The following is a 17,031-nucleotide window of genomic DNA, read 5'->3' on the forward strand; positions in this document are numbered from 1 at the left end:
TCCCCGCCTCGTGGCAGAATCGCTTCCCCACGGGCCCTGCCTCCTAACTCCAGCACGGCACCTTGGGGGCAGATCTCAGGGTGCATGGGGGGGGGGGCATAAACATGCAGGCCCCAGCCAGGGGTGAAATGATCCGAGAGACATAAGGAGGTGGCCAGAGTCAAGGTTTAAGGCTACTACACCCTGATTCTCTCCACTCTTCCCTCCCTCCCTCCCTCCCTCCCTCCCTCCCTCCCTCTCTGCGTTAAGCACCTGCTGTGCGTGGCGGGGGTGGGGTGGGGGTCTGGTCACCCACAGGAGCCTGAGTCGTCCCGCTGTGGTTCCCAGTGTCTCAGCAGCCTTTCCGTCAGCTGCAATTTCAATGACATTTGAAGAAGGACCCCGCGGGCCCCTCGCGCAGGTCGCGGCGTCACCCTATTTTTATCCCAGGGATCGTCCCCTGGGCGGGGTATTTCCTGGAAAGATGTTGGATCGCAGACATTCTGTGCTGCTCTTGCCAGCTGTGAGCTTTTTTCCTGGTCTTGTCCCTCGAGTTATTTGCTTAACTGAGCCTGCCTGGGGAGCCTGCCTCGGAGCCAGGCGCTGGGCTGGGTGCTGGGGACCCGATGACGTGGCACACAGGCAGGTGTGCCAGCTCTGCCCGGGGGTGGAGACGCAAAGGGTGCACGGTGCACTCTGGGAGCCAGTGCCGCTCCTGTCCCGGCTTCCTCTTGCAGGTGGGGGGGAGGCCGGGGGGGGGTTAAGCAGGCATGGTGTCGTGGCAGCAAGCAGAACTTGGGTGTAATCATAGCCCACGCTTATTTGGCTCGACACTCTTTTCCGCATTGAGTGTGCCTGGGGCTTGGCCAAGGTCACACGTGCAGCGGCCGCGAGTTGGGATCGGAACCCAGCGCGTGCACTAACCACCGGGCGACCCTGCCTCTGGGGATACTAGTCCTGTACCCCATGCCGCAGGGTACGGCTGTGCTCAGCGGTGACCAGGCCATCTGAGCCTCAGCTTCCTCACGGGCACGGGGCACCAGTGGGGCCGTGGGGAGGTCACCCGAGGGGAGGTGGGGGGGCGCTTGGCAAGCGGGGCGCCCGGGGCAAGCCTTGGCTCCGGGCGCCGGGGGCGGAGGCAGAGCGGGATTTGGGTTCGGCTGGAGGGAGGCGCTCCAGCCATATGGCCAGGATCCTGCCGCTTGCCAGCTCTTGCCTCGGCCTTCCTCTGTTGGCAAAGTCCTCGGGCCACCACGGAGGCAAGGCGGCCATCGGAGCCGCCCGGTTCCAGGGACAGCGCCCCTTCTTCAGTGCCAGCTGCACCCGGAAGCCGGCCCTGAGCCGGTCACGTGGCCAGGCAGGGGGTGGCACCCATGGAGCACCAGGCCTGGGTGCTGAGGCCTCTGTGGGGGTGGGGCAGGCATCGCGGCAGAGCTGGTGCCCACCGTCCCTGCCTGGCCACACGGAGCCCTCCCTCTGCCACCTGCACCTGGGGTGACCTCAGGACGCAAGTGCGCGCTTCACATCGAAATTGCTCACCTGATGAGGCGCCTGGGAGCCGGCAGCAGGGAGTGGGGGGGTTTGTTAATTTTTTTGCTTAGACTTAGCGCTGAAGCTGCGAGATAAAGTAACTGTGTAATTAGGAATTAATTTCTCACACCCAAAAGTGATGTCTTATTTGGGGCCCGAGGGAAGTCAGCCTGGTGGCTTTGCCCCCCCCCCCCGCCCCGGGCCCCTTCTGCACCTCTGGGCCTGCAGTGGGGGTGGGGGACCCAGCTCCCTGCTGTCACCGGGGTGGAGGGGAGGAGGAGGCGGCTCCTGGCGTGTAGAGATTGAGAGGTGTTACCCCAGCCCCCACCATTCTCCGAGTGCCTGCTGGGTGTCGCGAGTCTGAGGGGGAGAGAGGGGCCGCCCTCCCGGGTAGGCAAGCGTCCCCTGCTCCCAGAGGTGGCCGCCTGCTGGCAGCTCCGCACCTCCCCTGACTCCTGCAGCCCCTGCCTCAGCCCCGTGTGGTCGCTCGGGCTCCTGCCCACGGCATCGGCATCGCCTGCACCTGCGCAGCCTCCTCTGTGGTCCCGGGCTGCTGCAAGGGGAATCCGAAGCAGGCGGGAGGTGTGAATGGCGTGCAGAAAGAGCCAAGAGGGGTGGATTCCGTGCTGGTGCGAGGAGTGGGGGAGGGGGAGAGTGAGCACAAGGCCCTGTGCCCAGGCCAGGGGCCAGGGGGCCTCGGGCGTGTGGCGAGCCTGGTGTGGCCCCCAGGATGGGTGGAGTAGAGCAGGGCTGGGGGAGGTGAGCAGAGGGGGGTTGGCTGCGGGTGATGGCGAGGGGCCGAGCCAGTGCTCTGGGCCGGACCTGCCCACGTGGACCTGCTTGGGCTCTGAGGCCTGTGTGTTCCAAGTGCAGGGCCGGGCGTGGCTGCCTCTGCTCCCTTCAGGGGTAGGGGTGAATGGATGGCAGGGGCCAGAGGCCGCTGCTTCTCTCCCAGGGACCCCAACTGGCACCCAGGCTGTCCTGGGACCTGGCCGGGCCTGGCACCCTTCGCTGAGCTGGGAGGTGGCAGACCCAGGCTGTGGCCTCTGGGGGCGCCGTGTGGCTGTGGGACAGCCGTGTGGCAGTGGGACAGGGTGTTGGCGCCAGGCTGGAGGCACAGGGCTGACAGCCTGCACCCAGCCTGGGGCGGCTCAGCCGGGTCAGCCCTGGGAGCCCTCTGCGCATAGTAGGCCTTCAGGAAGCGCGTGCTTTTTGCGGCGGCCTGCCCAGCTGGCGAGCGAGCGTCTGTTCATTTTTGTCATGTGACTTCCTGGGTGGGGCGGCCCCCTGGATAGCACCTGTGGGAGTTCGGCTGCTGAGCCTCTGGGCCCCGGCCTGTGTGGGTGGACCCAGACCTCCCTGAGTCCGGGGAATGGGCAGGCGGGGCAGGGCCCTGGGGGCTCCCTCGCAGGCCCGGGTGTGTGGCCAGTGGGAACGCCTGTGTGTGCCACCCCCGCGGTCTCGTCACATGCGTCTCCCCGGCTGCCTGGAGCTCCTTCTACAAAATAGGAAAGTGACAGTTTGGCTCACCCACACGAGCGCAGGATCCTCACACGGCCCTGAATCTGTCCTCACCCGTGCCGCCCCACCCCCCGCACGCATCCTCTGCCTGCCTGCCGGGCCCTCCCTCCCCTCCCCCCTCCCCCCTCCCCCGGCAGCCCCCAGGTCTCTACTTCTAGTCTTTGCCACTTTCTGGGGTCATTTCCCCTCCACTGACCCTGGGCCCCAGCAGGAGGGAACACAGGGCGTGTGTGCCCTGCGAGGGCTGTGTGGTGCGTGACCTCGTGTGCAAGCAGGGGGTGGAGAGGGCATCCCGGGAGCCTCCGCTCAGTCCCTCCTCCAGCAGCGGGAGGGGCCGCGGCTTCACGGCCACAGGTTTGCAAGCTGGTAGACAAAGCCCTCACTTCCAGCTGACCACGGGTGACACGTGGAACTAGGGGTGGGGGAGCGGCCTGGTGAGCTGTGTGCTGGGGTCAGGCGGGGGCGGCTGGCCTTGGCATGAGCCCCTGTCTTTAAGCAAGGGGCGGGTAGGGAGCAACTGAGCAGGTAGGATCTGCTGTAAATATAGGGGAGCCTAGAGGGGGCCCCAGAGGTCTGCCTTTTGTGGGAGATCTGGGAAGGCTTCCTGGAAGAGGCAGGCTGCTTCCACGGAGCTGTGGGTCTGTTGGAACATGGATTGGGGTGTAGGGTGCTTGGTGGGGCTCCAGGAAAGAGAGCCAGGGCACTGGGTGTGCCTGCCTTTGAGTGCCTGCCCTGCCTGGCTTGGTGCTTCTGACGGTGGAGATGGGATTGAATCCTTTTGGGTGCACCCAGCCTAGGTTGTCAGCTTCCTTGTGGGCTGTGGTGTGAGAAGCTTCCAGAACTGCAGGGTGTCTGAGCAGGACCTGGACGCACAAGTCAGGTTCCCCGGGCAGAGCAGAGGCGGGGCTGGCCTGGCAGCAGGAGGTCCAGGGAGCCCTGGGGGTGGAGCCTCCACGTCCGGGTGTGAGCAGGGGGGGGCAGGGCTGGGGGCGCGGATCTTGGCGCAGGCCGTGATGGGGGGTGGGGGTCACTGCGCTGAGCTGTCTCTCACCCTCTGGTTGCTCAGGCCTCTGTCTGTGCAGAGGGCTTGTGAGACCAGTGCTGGGGCGGCTGATGTCAGCCCAGGGCCCCACAGCACCTGGGACCCCCGCCTGGGGAATGGGCCCAGGGGAGCACTACCTCCCTGTTTCCGGCTCAGGCAGAGGGGCCGCCGTGCTGGGCTCACAGCGGCGCTCGGGGCCTCTGTCCCCGACTCTCCCTGCCCCAGCTGGCACAGTGCAGGGGAACTGGGCCTCCCAGGCAGGTGCCTCCCCGCCCGCCCCTCACACTCCTCCCCTTCCTCCGCAGGATGGTCGAGTACTCCCTGGACCTGCAGAACATCAACCTGTCGGCCATCCGCACCGTGCGTGTCCTGAGGCCCCTCAAAGCCATCAACCGAGTGCCCAGTGAGTCGCCCGCGCCCCACCCCGCTCACTCGCTCCGAGACCGACTGGCGCCCGCTGGGCCCGGCTGGGCCGACGTGGATGTGGCTCTGTCTCAGTGCAGCTCTCGGGCTGGGAGCAGGACCTGAAGGCATTGGAGGTGGCCCCGGTGCCTTGGAGTCCCAGAGAAACCGGGGTGCAGCCTTGGGGGGCCGGCTTTTCAGGGGTGAAATGTTCCGGGGGGGTGGGCTGGGGTCTGGGAGGAAGCAGCTCCTTGGAGCACTTAATGTGGGCAGTGGCTCCCGACTCCTTCATTCCTGCTGATTGACTTTGAACTTGAGCTCTGTCACCCACACTCCCCCACCCATAGGTTCATCCACCTACTCACACGTGTCCACCCATCTATCTGTCCATCCATCCATCCATCCATCCGTCCATCCACCCATCTGTCCGTCCATCCATCCGTCCATCCGTCCATCCTTCCACCCATCCGTCCATCCATCCGTCCTTCCGTCCATGTGTCCACCCTTCCGCCCACCCATCCCTCCGAGTCCACGTCTGGGGCTGTAACAGAACACCTCACGTGGGATAACTGATCCAAACCGCTGCTCTTTAGCTCGCAGTTCTGGCGGCTGTGGTCCGAGAGCACGGGCACTGGCGCCTGGTGACGGCCTCTTGCCTCACGCTAGTGTGGCGGGGACCATCGCCCAGTGAGACGGAGCGAGCCTGGGTCTCTCCAGCGCCATGCACCCTCATCTGATCCAGCCACCTCCCGGAGGTCCCGATGCCCACACGTCTTGTGCACATTCAATGCATCCCTCTACCCACGTGGCGTTCAAGGAGGTCTCCTTGGTCTCTCCCGAGCCCCACGTCCCCCCGTAAGGGAGGTGGGCTGTTTGCACTTTCCCCATGAGCACAGCTGGAGGGCACACCGCCCCCAACCCCCTCCCCTGCCTTGTGTTAGCAGTGAGCTGGGGATGGGGGCAGGAGGGGAGGAGGCAGGCTGCCCACCCAGCCCACCCCCGTGCAGCCTCTCTGCCCTGCGTGCCTGTGGGGCTGGCCTGGCTCTGGCCTTCGGTGTGGGAGCCTGGCAGGCCGTGGGGCCAAGCTCCGGGATCTCTGTGCAGCAAGGTGACAGAGGTGGCCTGGGCTGGCAGGGTCTGGACAGTGCCCTCATTCCTGCTTTGCTCTGAGAGGGCAGGGCGGGGTTCCTGGGTGGTGTCCAGGTTGCACGTGCAGGGTCAGCCCTCCGTGCGCAGCTGGGAGGTCCCAGAGTTGCTGGGGGGCCCGGTGCGGGTGAGTGAGGCGTGCTGAGAGCCATAGCCCTGCAGTTCACTCTCCTGCTCCCACCCCTCCTGCTGCCCTGCGGAGACTTCCTTGGTGGCTGGGAAGAGACACCCAGAGAGGCTATCCCAGGGCAGCGTCTCCATCCTTTCCATCCCCACCAGTCCCGGAAGGCTTCTTCAAGACCCCTGAGTTCAAAACCATCTTCCCCTGTTTATCACATGAGGAAATGGAGGCCAGGCCAAGGTCACACAGGTCAGCGGCAGGGACCAAACCACAGTCCTGGGTTCTACCCAGTGCACCTGCCCCAGCCGCACGTGCCTTCTTGCTCATGCCCTGCCCGCCTTGACCGGACAGCAGGCCAGGATGTGGGCTTCATTCCCGGGGCCTGGGATGGGGGCGGTCAGCAGAGGGGTCAGAGGCTGGCTCTCCAGGGGCTGCAGCTGTGGGGTGGACCAGTGTGACTGATGGGACACGTGAGTGGGGAGGTGGTCTCCGGCGGAGGCAGGATGGACCCCGGCGTGTGTGAGAGTCTGCGTGTCTCCACCGTGGAGCCTGTGTGCATGGTGTGCAGGTGGGTGGTGGGCAGTGTGAGGGTTTGCACCTGGGAAGGTGTGTGCACACGTGTCGGTGAGCACACACGGGCGGGTGAGTGTGTGAGCGTGTGCACGGGAGGCGTGTGTGTATGTGAGTGCATGGAGTTCTGTGCACTCCTGCCAGTGTGTGTGGGCATCCCCCTGATCTGTCTGCTGCGTGTGAGGAGCTGTGGGTGGTGGCCTGTGGGGGTCACTCCCCGTCCTCTCTGGAGGTGGAGGAGGGCAGAGGTCCATCTCCGGAGCTCCCGGAGGCTCCAGCTACGGGCGCTGCGCAGCCCAGAAAGCCCAGAGAGGGGTCGGAGTTCCTCCTCCGGGGCCTCCTTCCGGCTGGCGGCCGTGGCTGCGAGGCCCTGTGAGCCGGGTCAGGGGAGCTGTCCCTGCTGGGGAGCCCAGTCTGCCCCGTAGCCTTGCAGGGCTGCTGGGAGCACTGACCTCCCGGCGGCCAGAGCGGCGGGAGGTGTCCCCTCCTCAGATCTGGAAGTGGCCCAGCGAGGGCGCCTCCTGCAGAGGGGCCTCAGATAAATTCACAGCCGGGAGAAAGGCAGGAGCAGGTGCCTGGCCGCCTGGCGTCACAGGAGACAGCTCCGCCCCCAGGTGCCCTGCCCCCGCCCAGAGCCGCCAGGAATGAATGGGGGGGCAGGGCACGAGAGGTTTGATTGGCTGCCTTTTAATAAACTTATTTATTTGAGAGGCCAGGAGAGAGAGGGAGAGAGATTGGTCTTCCAGCTTCTGGCTCACTTCCCGAATGACTGCAGCAGCCGGGGCGGGGCTGGGCTGGGGCCAGAGCCAGGAGCTGGGACCTCCATCCAGGTCTCTCATGGTTGGAAGGGACCCAGGCACTTGAACCATCACCACGGGCAGGAAGCTGGAGTCAGCAGCGGGAGCCGGAATGCAGCCCAGTTCCTCTGCCATGGGACACGGTGGGGGCTTAGCTGCTAGGCTGAAAATGAGTTTCCCAAAAGCATTCCAAGTCCTCCCAGCCACCCTTACATCCGCGTCTGTCCTGGGTCCGATAGCAGCCTGTAGCTTTCAGTTTCGCCACTAGATGGCGAGCTAGAGAGCTGGTAATAGGCGAAATCAGGTTATGGGTTATTAACTGGCAAGCTGCAGGGTGGGGGTGGTTGCCTGGAATTTACAAAACAGGGGTGAGCTTTTGGTGTAGCCCTGAAGACGGCACTTAGGACGCCTGCATCCCATATCGGAGTGCCTGCGTTCAGGTCCTGGCTCTGCTTCCCATTCCAGCTTCCTGCCAAAGTGCACCCTGGGAGGCAGCAGGTGACAGCTCAAGTATTGGGTTCCTGCCACCCACGTGGGAGACGTGGATCGAGTTTCCAGCTCCTGGCTTCGGCCTGGCCCCAGCCCTAGCTGTTGTGGGCATTTGGGGGAGTGGACCAGGTGGAAGATCTCTCTGTCTCTTTCCAAATAAAAATAGAATACAGGGAAGGCTGCAAAGGCTTAGCACCATCAACCGAGAAGATTCAGTGAGAGGTCAGGAGAGGCAAGCTCTGGTCTCCCGACAGCTCCGGGCCTCAGTCTCCCAGCTTGCACAAAGAGGAGGAGGGGCTGGAGTAGATGGGAGGTCCTCAGCTTTGTCCAGGATGGGGAGGGGGCCCGGAAGGCACAGGGGTCTTCACAGGACTTTGTAAAACTTGTCCGTCCTGCCCTGGCCTCGGATGGGTGAGGGAGGGAGGCAGCATGGAGAGGGGCAGGCAGGAGGGCTGCGCGGCTTCTTTGCTGTGTGGCCGTTCGTAAATCACTGTCCCTTCCTGGGCCTTGGCAAGGTAAGGCGGGGTTCCCTCTAAACACGCCCCATCCCGGCACCAGCCAATCCCAGGCCGGACCCCGCCCACCGATCCCCCCAGCCCTGCAGTGCTTCCCTGAGCCCATTGGCTGAGCCACTTTTCCACCAAAATGAGGACAGTCACTTCCAGCTTCTGGGTGTCCCCCCTCCCCCAGGCGCCGGGAGGCAGACCCCTGGCCTGGTCCCTTCACGCACCCCCAGGCAGGGCCCTTGGGCCAGGCCTGGGCAGGGGCTCGGGGGCAGAGCACCTGCTGGCGGCGCTGTGGATGCCTGCCCAGGAGCTGCAGGCTTGCTCCGCACTGTCAGACCCTGGCTCGAGTGCCAGGGTGGGGACCAGGACCTGGGCGAGCTCCGATTCTCTCAGCACCTCCATTTCTCCCAATGGGTTAACAGTACCAAGTCCCACACGGCAGCAAAGACGGGACGGCGTCCCGTAATGCCAGGCCTCGCGTGTGGCAAGTGACCGCGGGTGTTGCGGGGGGGGGGGCGAGGGCAGAGGGCGGGCGTCGGGGCTGTCTTCTCTGGGGCTGGTTTTGGGAGGTGCTCAGCGAGCCCACAAAGGGGTGGGGAGGCCTCTCCCTGGCAGACAGACCAGCACCTGCCGTGGTGGCACGGAGGGGCCGGGAAGGCGGGGTCCACGTCTTTAGTGATGATGGGCGGTGGCTGGTGGCGGGCTGGTCCCGTGCCTTGCAGGGGCGCCGTGTGAGTTCTCACTTTACAGATGGGGAAACCGACGCAGAGGGGCTGAGTAACTTGCCGAGGCCACGCAGCTGGCTGGGGCCGAGCCGGGATTTGAACCTTTGCCTCTGTGGCCCACTTCACCACCTCTGCGACCGAGGAGGTCCTGCGGCTGTGGTGATGCCTCAGCGCCCTCTCCCCCCCGGCCTGGTCGGCTCCAGACCCTGGAACGCCTCCTGAGGCCGGGGGCTGCACGTTCTCACTGCACTGGCCCTTTGCAGGCTGGGGGGGCTGCGAGCCAGGACAGCACACGGGCGGGCTGGGAGGGTGGTTGGTGCAGCCTGGGCGGCTGCTTGTGCCCTTGGCCTGCTGCCGCCCGCTTCTGCCCAGATTCGTGCTGGGCTGGGGTCGAGGTCACACCGGCCGCACACAGGAGGGACTTGTAAGGTCTCGAGGGGCCTGTTTCTTGGGTGGGGTCTTGGAGTCCGCTCGGAGACCTGGTGTTTCCAGGGGGCCGCGGGGAAGGCGGTGGGGCCACACCAGGGCTCCTTGGCACCCAGAGGGCCCCCCTCGTCCTAAGGGAGAAAGGCCTGGCAGCCCCTCGGGAGGAGGAAGAACGGGAGGAGGAAGAGCGGTGAGGACGCGGAGGGGCCCGGCCTCCCCGGGGTGCCGTCTTCCCGGCAGAGACGGCGTGGGTGGGAGGAGAACATCTGGCCGGAGCATCTGGTGAGAGTTGGAGCTGGGAGCGGGAAGGAGCAGCCAGGGCTGGGGGGGGTGGTGCTGGGCTGGGGGCAGCCCCCCGCCAGGGTCAAGTTCCAAGTTCCGTTCTACAAGTCAGGGGGAAGTACTGCAGACTGGACAGCAGGCCAAAGGAGGGAGCCGCTGTGCACCCACTCATGCTGCCTCCATCAGCCAAAGGGGCCGCCGGGCTGGGGTGGGTGAGGGGATTCCGATGCAGCCGCCGTGGGGGCTCGGCTCTCACCAGGGCAGGGGGCGGGGCAGGCAGTGTCGCACACCCGGAGCTGGTCTCACAGAGGAGGGCGACAGGACGTGGGCAGAGGTGTTTGGGCCACAGCAGGTGGGGGGTGCCTTTGGTGAGCAGGGGCCAGGCTGGTCCCTAGAGTGTGAGCCTGGACAGCCATGGCGTGGGACCCAAGGCCCCTCCTGGGGTGGGGGGGTGCTCCTTGGCCGGGGTGGGTGCCAGGCCCACGTGCGTCCACAGGTCCCTCCCGGCTGGGCAGGGGCCAGCAGCTGTGACCGGGGCAGCCTGGCCGTCTGCTGCCTGGCCGGCCTCCCCGGCGCCCACTGTGCCCCTGATTAGTTGGCATGGACAGTGGCAGGGGCAGCAGACGGCCTCCCCCAGCCGCCCAGCGCCTGCCACTGACCTGGCTGGACCGGACCGGAGAGCACGGAGCTCCGGAGCCAGGCCGCAGCCGTGCCCCCTCCCCCGGCCACCGGCTGTGCCCCCGCACAGAGGCTGGCACCTGCCCGCTGTTTCTACCGGAGCTGGCTACAATGTGGCCACGCTCATCTGGGCTGACAGCTCCTGTCTGCAGAGAGCACCCCAAACCTTGCGGGAGAGGCCCCCCTCGCGGCGCCCGTGGAGCAGACGGGACCCCTTCTGGGCCAGGCCCTCGGGGTGGGGCAGCTCCACCCGTGCCCCCACCCAGCTCCCAGCGTTTGGTGCTTGACACCGCGCACCTGGTGCTCCCAGGCCGGACCCCGAGAAGTGACGAGGCAGTGCCGTGCTGAGGGCCGGGCCCCCAAGTCCGCGTGTCCGGAGGGAGCCCCGTGAGCCCCACGGCCGCTCCGCTGCTCCGCCGCGCAGGCCTCCTCCCGCCCTCCCCACCCCCAAGCCTGGGCTCCGCCTTCCACATCTCTGGAAGCTGCCATGGCACCGCCACCAGCCCCGCCATCTTTGCTGATCCCAGAGGCAGCCGGCAATGCAGGTCCCCTGGAGGGTCTGAGGCGGCCTCGTGCCCGGCTGGGCTCAGACGTCCTGTCCAGGGTCTGTGCCCCCGGTCCTCACCAGGGTGGGGCTTGTCCTGGATGTCCTGGGGGCGCCGGGGTCCTACACCCCTTCTTGGCTGGGTGAGTAGGGTCTGCTGCCCACCAAGGCCCACCTGGAGACCCTAGAAAGCAGAAGAGATGGCGTAGGAGTCAAGGAAGGCAGCCTGGAGGAGGAGGAGGGTTGGCTGGTGCAGGTGTGGGGGCGATGGTGATGTGAGGGCCGTTTGTCCGTCCCCTCCTGTGTCTCCTCCCGCCCTCTACCCCCCGTCCGTCCCCCGCTGTCCTCTGCGTGGTCTCCTTGTCTACCTCCCTCGGTCACGCCTTCTCTTTATCATTGTCTCTGTCTCCTCTCCCTGCCTCCGCCTCGGGCTCCCCCTACAGGTGCCCAGAGCCAGGGGACGCAGCCTAGTGTCACATCCCACGGGTCAGGGCTAATTACTGGGCCGTGGGCATCAAGGGGGGATCAGCCGAGTGTCCCGGGGCCTCCCGACTCCCAGCTCCCTGGCTCACGGGGCCGTGAACTCATTCTCAGGCCATAATTAGCTCCTTAAGCCCCGGCTCTGTGGCCTTCGGGCTCCCTGCCCGCCCAGCGCAGAGGGCTGTGACGCTGAGCTGGCCTCAGCGGCCGAGGGAGGCTGCGGGGGGTGGGGGGGCTACCCGCCCGCAGGTGTCCGGAGCCTCTCGGGACGGCGATACACGGAACAGAAACTGGACGGCAGAGGCCCGGCCGCCTGCAGGGGTGGCCTGGGGCAGCCGGGAGGGGGGGGGCGGGGAGCAGGGCGCTGAGCACCCTGCCTGGCTTTTCTGGGCCAGCCCCCCTCCCCCAGCTGCTGCCTCTTGCCTCTGTCTGGCTTCCAGGATTGCCCCGTCCGGGGGAAGCCTGGAGCTGATGGGGGCTCTGCCCACTCACGGAGCCCAGGGCCTGCCTGCCCGGGCACCCAGCTCAGAGCCCCACGTTCCGCAGGTGCCCTCTGCCGACCCTGGCACAGCTGGCTGCGCCTCCTCCGTGCCTCTGCCCACGCTGGGCCCTCGGCGCCTTCCGCCCTGCAGGCCCTGCCTGGCACGCAGCAAGCATTTGTTAGGTTTGATGAATGAATGAACGAGGGAGGGAGGCACTGGCATGGCCTGTGGCTCGCTCGGGCCAGCTGGATCCCCTGGGATGGGCTCCGAGGGTCCCTGGTGGTGTCTTGCTCCCCGCGTCTGCCCGCCCTGGCTCCCTGTGGGGTGAGGGCCGCGGGGCCCGCTCTTGGTCGGGAGGCAGCCTTCACGGAGCCCCACCGCCTTTCTGACAGGAGCTGGCCTCGTTTCGTGGGGAGGGAAGATGGGGTGGACATGAATTATTGATTGGCAACCAGTGCACAGGTTTCTGATGCAAATACCAAATAGCCACCCTCATTAGTAACCAGCTCGGGGCCACCCCGGGAAGGAACACAAGCCTGGGCGGGGCCACTGTCCTCACTGCCACCCCCCACCTCCCGCTGTCTCCATGACTCGCCACGTCATGTGTTCACGAGCAGTCACTCAACCAGCGTTAGCTGAGCCCGTCTTCTGGGACAGGACCTGCTGGGTTCCGGGGACACTGCAGTGACTCAGACACGGCTCTGGCCCCCAGGAGCTCACAGCCCAGGGGCAGAGACAGGAGGGTGAACTGGGCTAGCTGCAGACTGATGGTTGATGTTGAATGGAGCCTCCTGGGTTGTGGAGTATGCAACCTGTGCAACTGTACATGGCAGCCTAGGCCAGGTCAGAGGGGCTGAGAGTTCCCAGAGCAAGAAGAGAGGGGTGCCTGTACTTGAGACGGGGGTAGGGAAGCACCTGGACGGCTTCACAGAGACAGAAAGCGTCACAGGACTGCGGTGGCGAAACAGGACTTGGCCAGGCACAGCATGGCGGAGAGCACGGAGGTGTGAACCCATTGTTTGTGTAGGGAATCTGCCGGGCACAGGGTACAGGGCCAGAGAGAGGGAGCTAGAGCAGGGGCGTGTGGGGGCCCTCCGGGTCCCCAGTGTGCACCCCTGCTTGGCCCGGCAGCTCCTGCCTCTTCCGGCCGAAGGCGTGGGAGTGGGAGGTTCACGGTGGCGCATGCGCACCACGCGGTTCGTGGCACTTCCTGTGCGGCGTGGCCCCGCCCCCTCTGTGGGCGATGGAGCGCCGGGAGCTGTCACTCCCCCCGGTGACCTGCCAGGACCTCTGTTCCAGAGAGCGGCCGCAGTCAGCACGCGCCCTCTCTTTGGCTCTGGACTTTGCTTGCCCCGCAGAAGTTATTCCAGGCAAGATGGCCCCAGCGGCTCCAGCTGCCCTCTGCCCCGCCTGCCACCCCTGTGGATGGAGCCTCTTTCCCTGTAGCGCCCCTGGGAGCGCCTGGGCTGACTCTCATTGGTCCTGGCGGGGATCACATGCCCACTCTGGACCAATCACTGGGGCTATGGGGAGGGAGCATGCTGATTGGTCAGGTCAGGGTCACGTGATCCCCATGAGGCCGCGTTTTCGGCACCTTGGACAGCGCTGTTGGGCATGAGTCGACGCGACTGGCACTCCGTGGGTTCTTGGTAGTTCGGTGCCTGGGTCGTCTCGCGTGGAGCCTGGAGGGAGGGGGTGGCTTGGAGACAGCAGCTGAGGCCATGTCAGGGGACGCCGTCACTCAGCCTCGGGAGAGGCGGTCGGTTCTCAAAGCTGGCCCTGCACCTGCGGCGGGAGGGCGGGTGTCCTCCACGCGCTCCGTGGGGACGGGAGCTGTGGGGTGCAGCCGAGGAACCCTGGTGGGTGACGCCTGTCCCGGCGGGCGGGGCGGGGACTTGAACCTGGGGCCCTGAGTGAGAGAAGCCCTGCTTTGCTCAGGCTTCCGCTCCCTCCCTGCCAGGTGTTCAGGCCCCCAGGGGCCATCTAGGATGTGGGCAGCCCCCACCCAGCCCACTCCTGTGCCTGCCCGAAGCCCCCCCCCCCCCCCCAGCTCTCCCCACCACCTTCCCTGGGAGTACCAGCCCTTGCTGGCCGGTACTGTTGTGTCTGCACGGCCCGGGGAGCCGCTGACCGCCCTGGGGTTAGGGCATTCAGGACAACCCCGTCAGGCATCTACTGGGCCTCCTTGCATGGACGCTGGGCATCTGAGCTGAGCCAGGGCGGGGTGCTGTGGAAAGGGGATGGGTCTTGGTGTCTGGTTTACATTTTAATTTTATTTGAAAGTCAGAGGGACACACAGATCGTCCATCCTCTGGTCCCCCCGACCCCCAATGCCCGTGACAGCCAGGCTGAGGCCAGGCCGAAGCCAGGAGCCTAAAACTCAGTGTGGGGCTCTCCCATGGGTGGCAGGGGCCTGAGGACTTGAGCCGCCACCTGCCGCCTCCGGAGTGAGGAGGTAAAGCAGGCACTGTGCCGTGGGACGTGGGCGTCGCTGCGCCAAGCGCCTGCGGACACCCTGTTTAAACCCAGACCCTGCCGCCCTGTAGCCCTGTGACCGTGGGTGAGTGGCTTCAGTCCTGGATTCTCCAGTTGCCTCCCGTGGAAAGTGGGGGTGACCTCCCCTAGGTGTCACCAAGCCTGGAGGGTCTCCCGTTTGGGCACAAGCATAAACCGTGCTCCGTCCATGTCCACCCATTCATCTGCAGCCTCGTGGGAGAGTGGGGGCCCAGAGCCATTTCCGTGGCCTCGGGGCAGACGCGGGGGGTCTACTGGGCAGCCACGAGCCGCCGGGAGCCCTGGTCCGTGTCCCGCCTGGCCCCCGCCCGGCCGTGTCTCGCTGACCTCTGCCCGCTGTCTGGCCCCCTCCCCCAGGTATGCGGATCCTGGTGAACCTGCTGCTGGACACGCTGCCCATGCTGGGGAATGTGCTCCTGCTCTGCTTCTTCGTCTTCTTCATCTTCGGCATCATCGGCGTGCAGCTGTGGGCGGGGCTGCTGCGCAACCGCTGCTTCCTGGAGGAGAACTTCACCATGTGAGTGCGCAGCCCCGGGACCGGGCCCTGGCGGCCGGCGCAGCCGGGAAGGGGGAGACGGCAGAGCCCCGGAGCAGCCCCGGGCGTGGCCCGGCAAGGGCGGTCCCGATCACCGCCGCCCCGGGAGCCGGTTGCCAAAGCTGTGCGAGCCCAAATCAAGCTGGGGCTCTTGGGGAGCTGGGTTTCGTGGTGCCCTCGTGCAGGGGGCCCGGGCAGGCCCCCCTCGGTCACAGGCGGGAGCTTCATTCACCCAGGCCTTGCTGTCCCACGCGGCCCTCTCCTGTGTGGTCTGGGGCCGGCCCCTTCTCATTGCTGGAGCTCAGCCCACGAGTCACCGCCTCCTGTACGCCCCCCCCCCCCCCCCGGGCTCGTGCACTGTCCTGTACACCCACCCCCCTGGGCTCGTGCACTGTCCTGTACGCCCAACCCCCCTGGGCTCGTGCACTGTCCTGTAAGCCCACCCCCCCGGGCTCGTGCACTGTCCTGTACACCCCCCCCCCGGGCTCGTGCACTGTCCTGTACGCCCACCCCTGGGCTCGTGCACTGTCCTGTACGCCCACCCCCCCCGGGCTCGTGCACTGTCCTGTACACCCCCCCCCCCCGGGCTCGTGCACTGTCCTGTACACCCCCCCCCCCGGGCTCGTGCACTGTCCTGTACGCCCACCCCCCGGGCTCGTGCACTGTCCTGTACGCCCCCCCCCCGGGCTCGTGCACTGTCCTGTACACCCACCCCCCCAGGCTCGTGCACTGTCCTGTACGCCCACCCCCCCGGGCTCGTGCACTGTCCTGTACGCCCACCCCCCCGGGCTCGTGCACTGTCCTGTACACCACCCCCCCCGGGCTCGTGCACTGTCCTGTACGCCCCCCCCCAGGCTCGTGCACTGTCCTGTACACCCCCCCCCGGGCTCGTGCACTGTCCTGTACGCCCACCCCCCCGGGCTCGTGCACTGTCCTGTACGCCCACCCCCCCGGGCTCGTGCACTGTCCTGTACACCCCCCCCCCGGGCTCGTGCACTGTCCTGTACGCCCACCCCCCCGGGCTCGTGCACTGTCCTGTACACCCCCCCCCCGGGCTCGTGCACTGTCCTGTACGCCCACCCCTGGGCTCGTGCACTGTCCTGTACGCCCACCCCCCCGGGCTCGTGCACTGTCCTGTACGCCCACCCCTGGGCTCGTGCACTGTCCTGTACACCCACCCCCCCGGGCTCGTGCACTGTCCTGTACGCCCACCCCCCCAGGCTCGTGCACTGTCCTGTACACCCCCCCACTACCCCCCCCCCCGGGCTCGTGCACTGTCCTGTACGCCCACCCCCCCAGGCTCGTGCACTGTCCTGTACGCCCACCCCCCTGGGCTCGTGCACTGTCCTGTACGCCCAACCCCCCCCGGGCTCGTGCACTGTCCTGTACACCCCCCCCCCCGGGCTCGTGCACTGTCCTGTACACCCACCCCCCGGGCTCGTGCACTGTCCTGTACGCCCACCCCCCTGGGCTCGTGCACTGTCCTGTACGCCCACCCCCCGGGCTCGTGCACTGTCCTGTACGCCCCCCCCCCCGGGCTCGTGCACTGTCCTGTACGCCCACCCCCCTGGGCTCGTGCACTGTCCTGTACGCCCACCCCCCCCGGGCTCATGCACTGTCCTGTACGCCCACCCCCCTGGGCTCGTGCACTGTCCTGTACGCCCACCCCCCCCGGGCTCGTGCACTGTCCTGTACGCCCACCCCCCTGGGCTCGTGCACTGTCCTGTACGCCCACCCCCCCGGGCTCGTGCACTGTCCTGTACGCCCACCCCCCGGGCTCGTGCACTGTCCTGTACACCCCCCCCCGGGCTCGTGCACTGTCCTGTACGCCCACCCCCCCGGGCTCGTGCACTGTCCTGTACGCCCACCCCCCCGGGCTCGTGCACTGTCCTGTACACCCACCCCCCCAGGCTCGTGCACTGTCCTGTACGCCCACCCCCCGGGCTCGTGCACTGTCCTGTTTGACTTCCTCCCTGGCTCGTGCACTGTCCTGTTTGACTTCCTCCCTGGCTTGCCTCTTTCTAGAGCGGTCTTACATCCCGGCCCATGGGCTCGGGTGCTGGGTGTGTTTACTGGGTCTTTGGGTGCCACTCGAGTGTGAGTTCTGCGTCAGAGCGGGGGCACCTGGCTCATCGTTCTGTCCCCAGGGCCCAGACCAGGGACTGGCACGGCGCCCCGACCGGTTATGCAGTGCGTGTGCGTGTGTGCCTGTGTGATGCCCCCCAGCAGGTTCTGAGTCCCGCCCCCTCGGCCGTGTGCTTC

The 17,031-nt window shown here is 66.7% G+C and overlaps 1 protein-coding gene across 4 annotated transcripts in view; it reads left to right on the forward strand.

Moving 5' to 3' along the window:
• CACNA1I (calcium voltage-gated channel subunit alpha1 I) overlaps positions 1 to 17,031 on the forward strand; it is a 93,249-nt gene that overhangs the window by 36,919 nt on the left and 39,299 nt on the right. For all 4 annotated transcript variants that reach the window (XM_089307656.1, XM_089307654.1, XM_089307655.1 and 1 more), the window contains 2 exons: positions 4,378 to 4,475; positions 14,592 to 14,751. In XM_089307656.1, coding sequence (XP_089163782.1) covers positions 4,378 to 4,475; positions 14,592 to 14,751 — 258 coding nt within the window. The remainder of the gene's footprint in view (positions 1 to 4,377; positions 4,476 to 14,591; positions 14,752 to 17,031) is intronic.

Source organism: Oryctolagus cuniculus, chromosome 11 (assembly GCF_051225735.1).
Source record: "Oryctolagus cuniculus isolate XC-2025 breed Fujian yellow rabbit chromosome 11, ASM5122573v1, whole genome shotgun sequence".
Classification (NCBI taxonomy): domain Eukaryota; kingdom Metazoa; phylum Chordata; class Mammalia; order Lagomorpha; family Leporidae; genus Oryctolagus; species Oryctolagus cuniculus.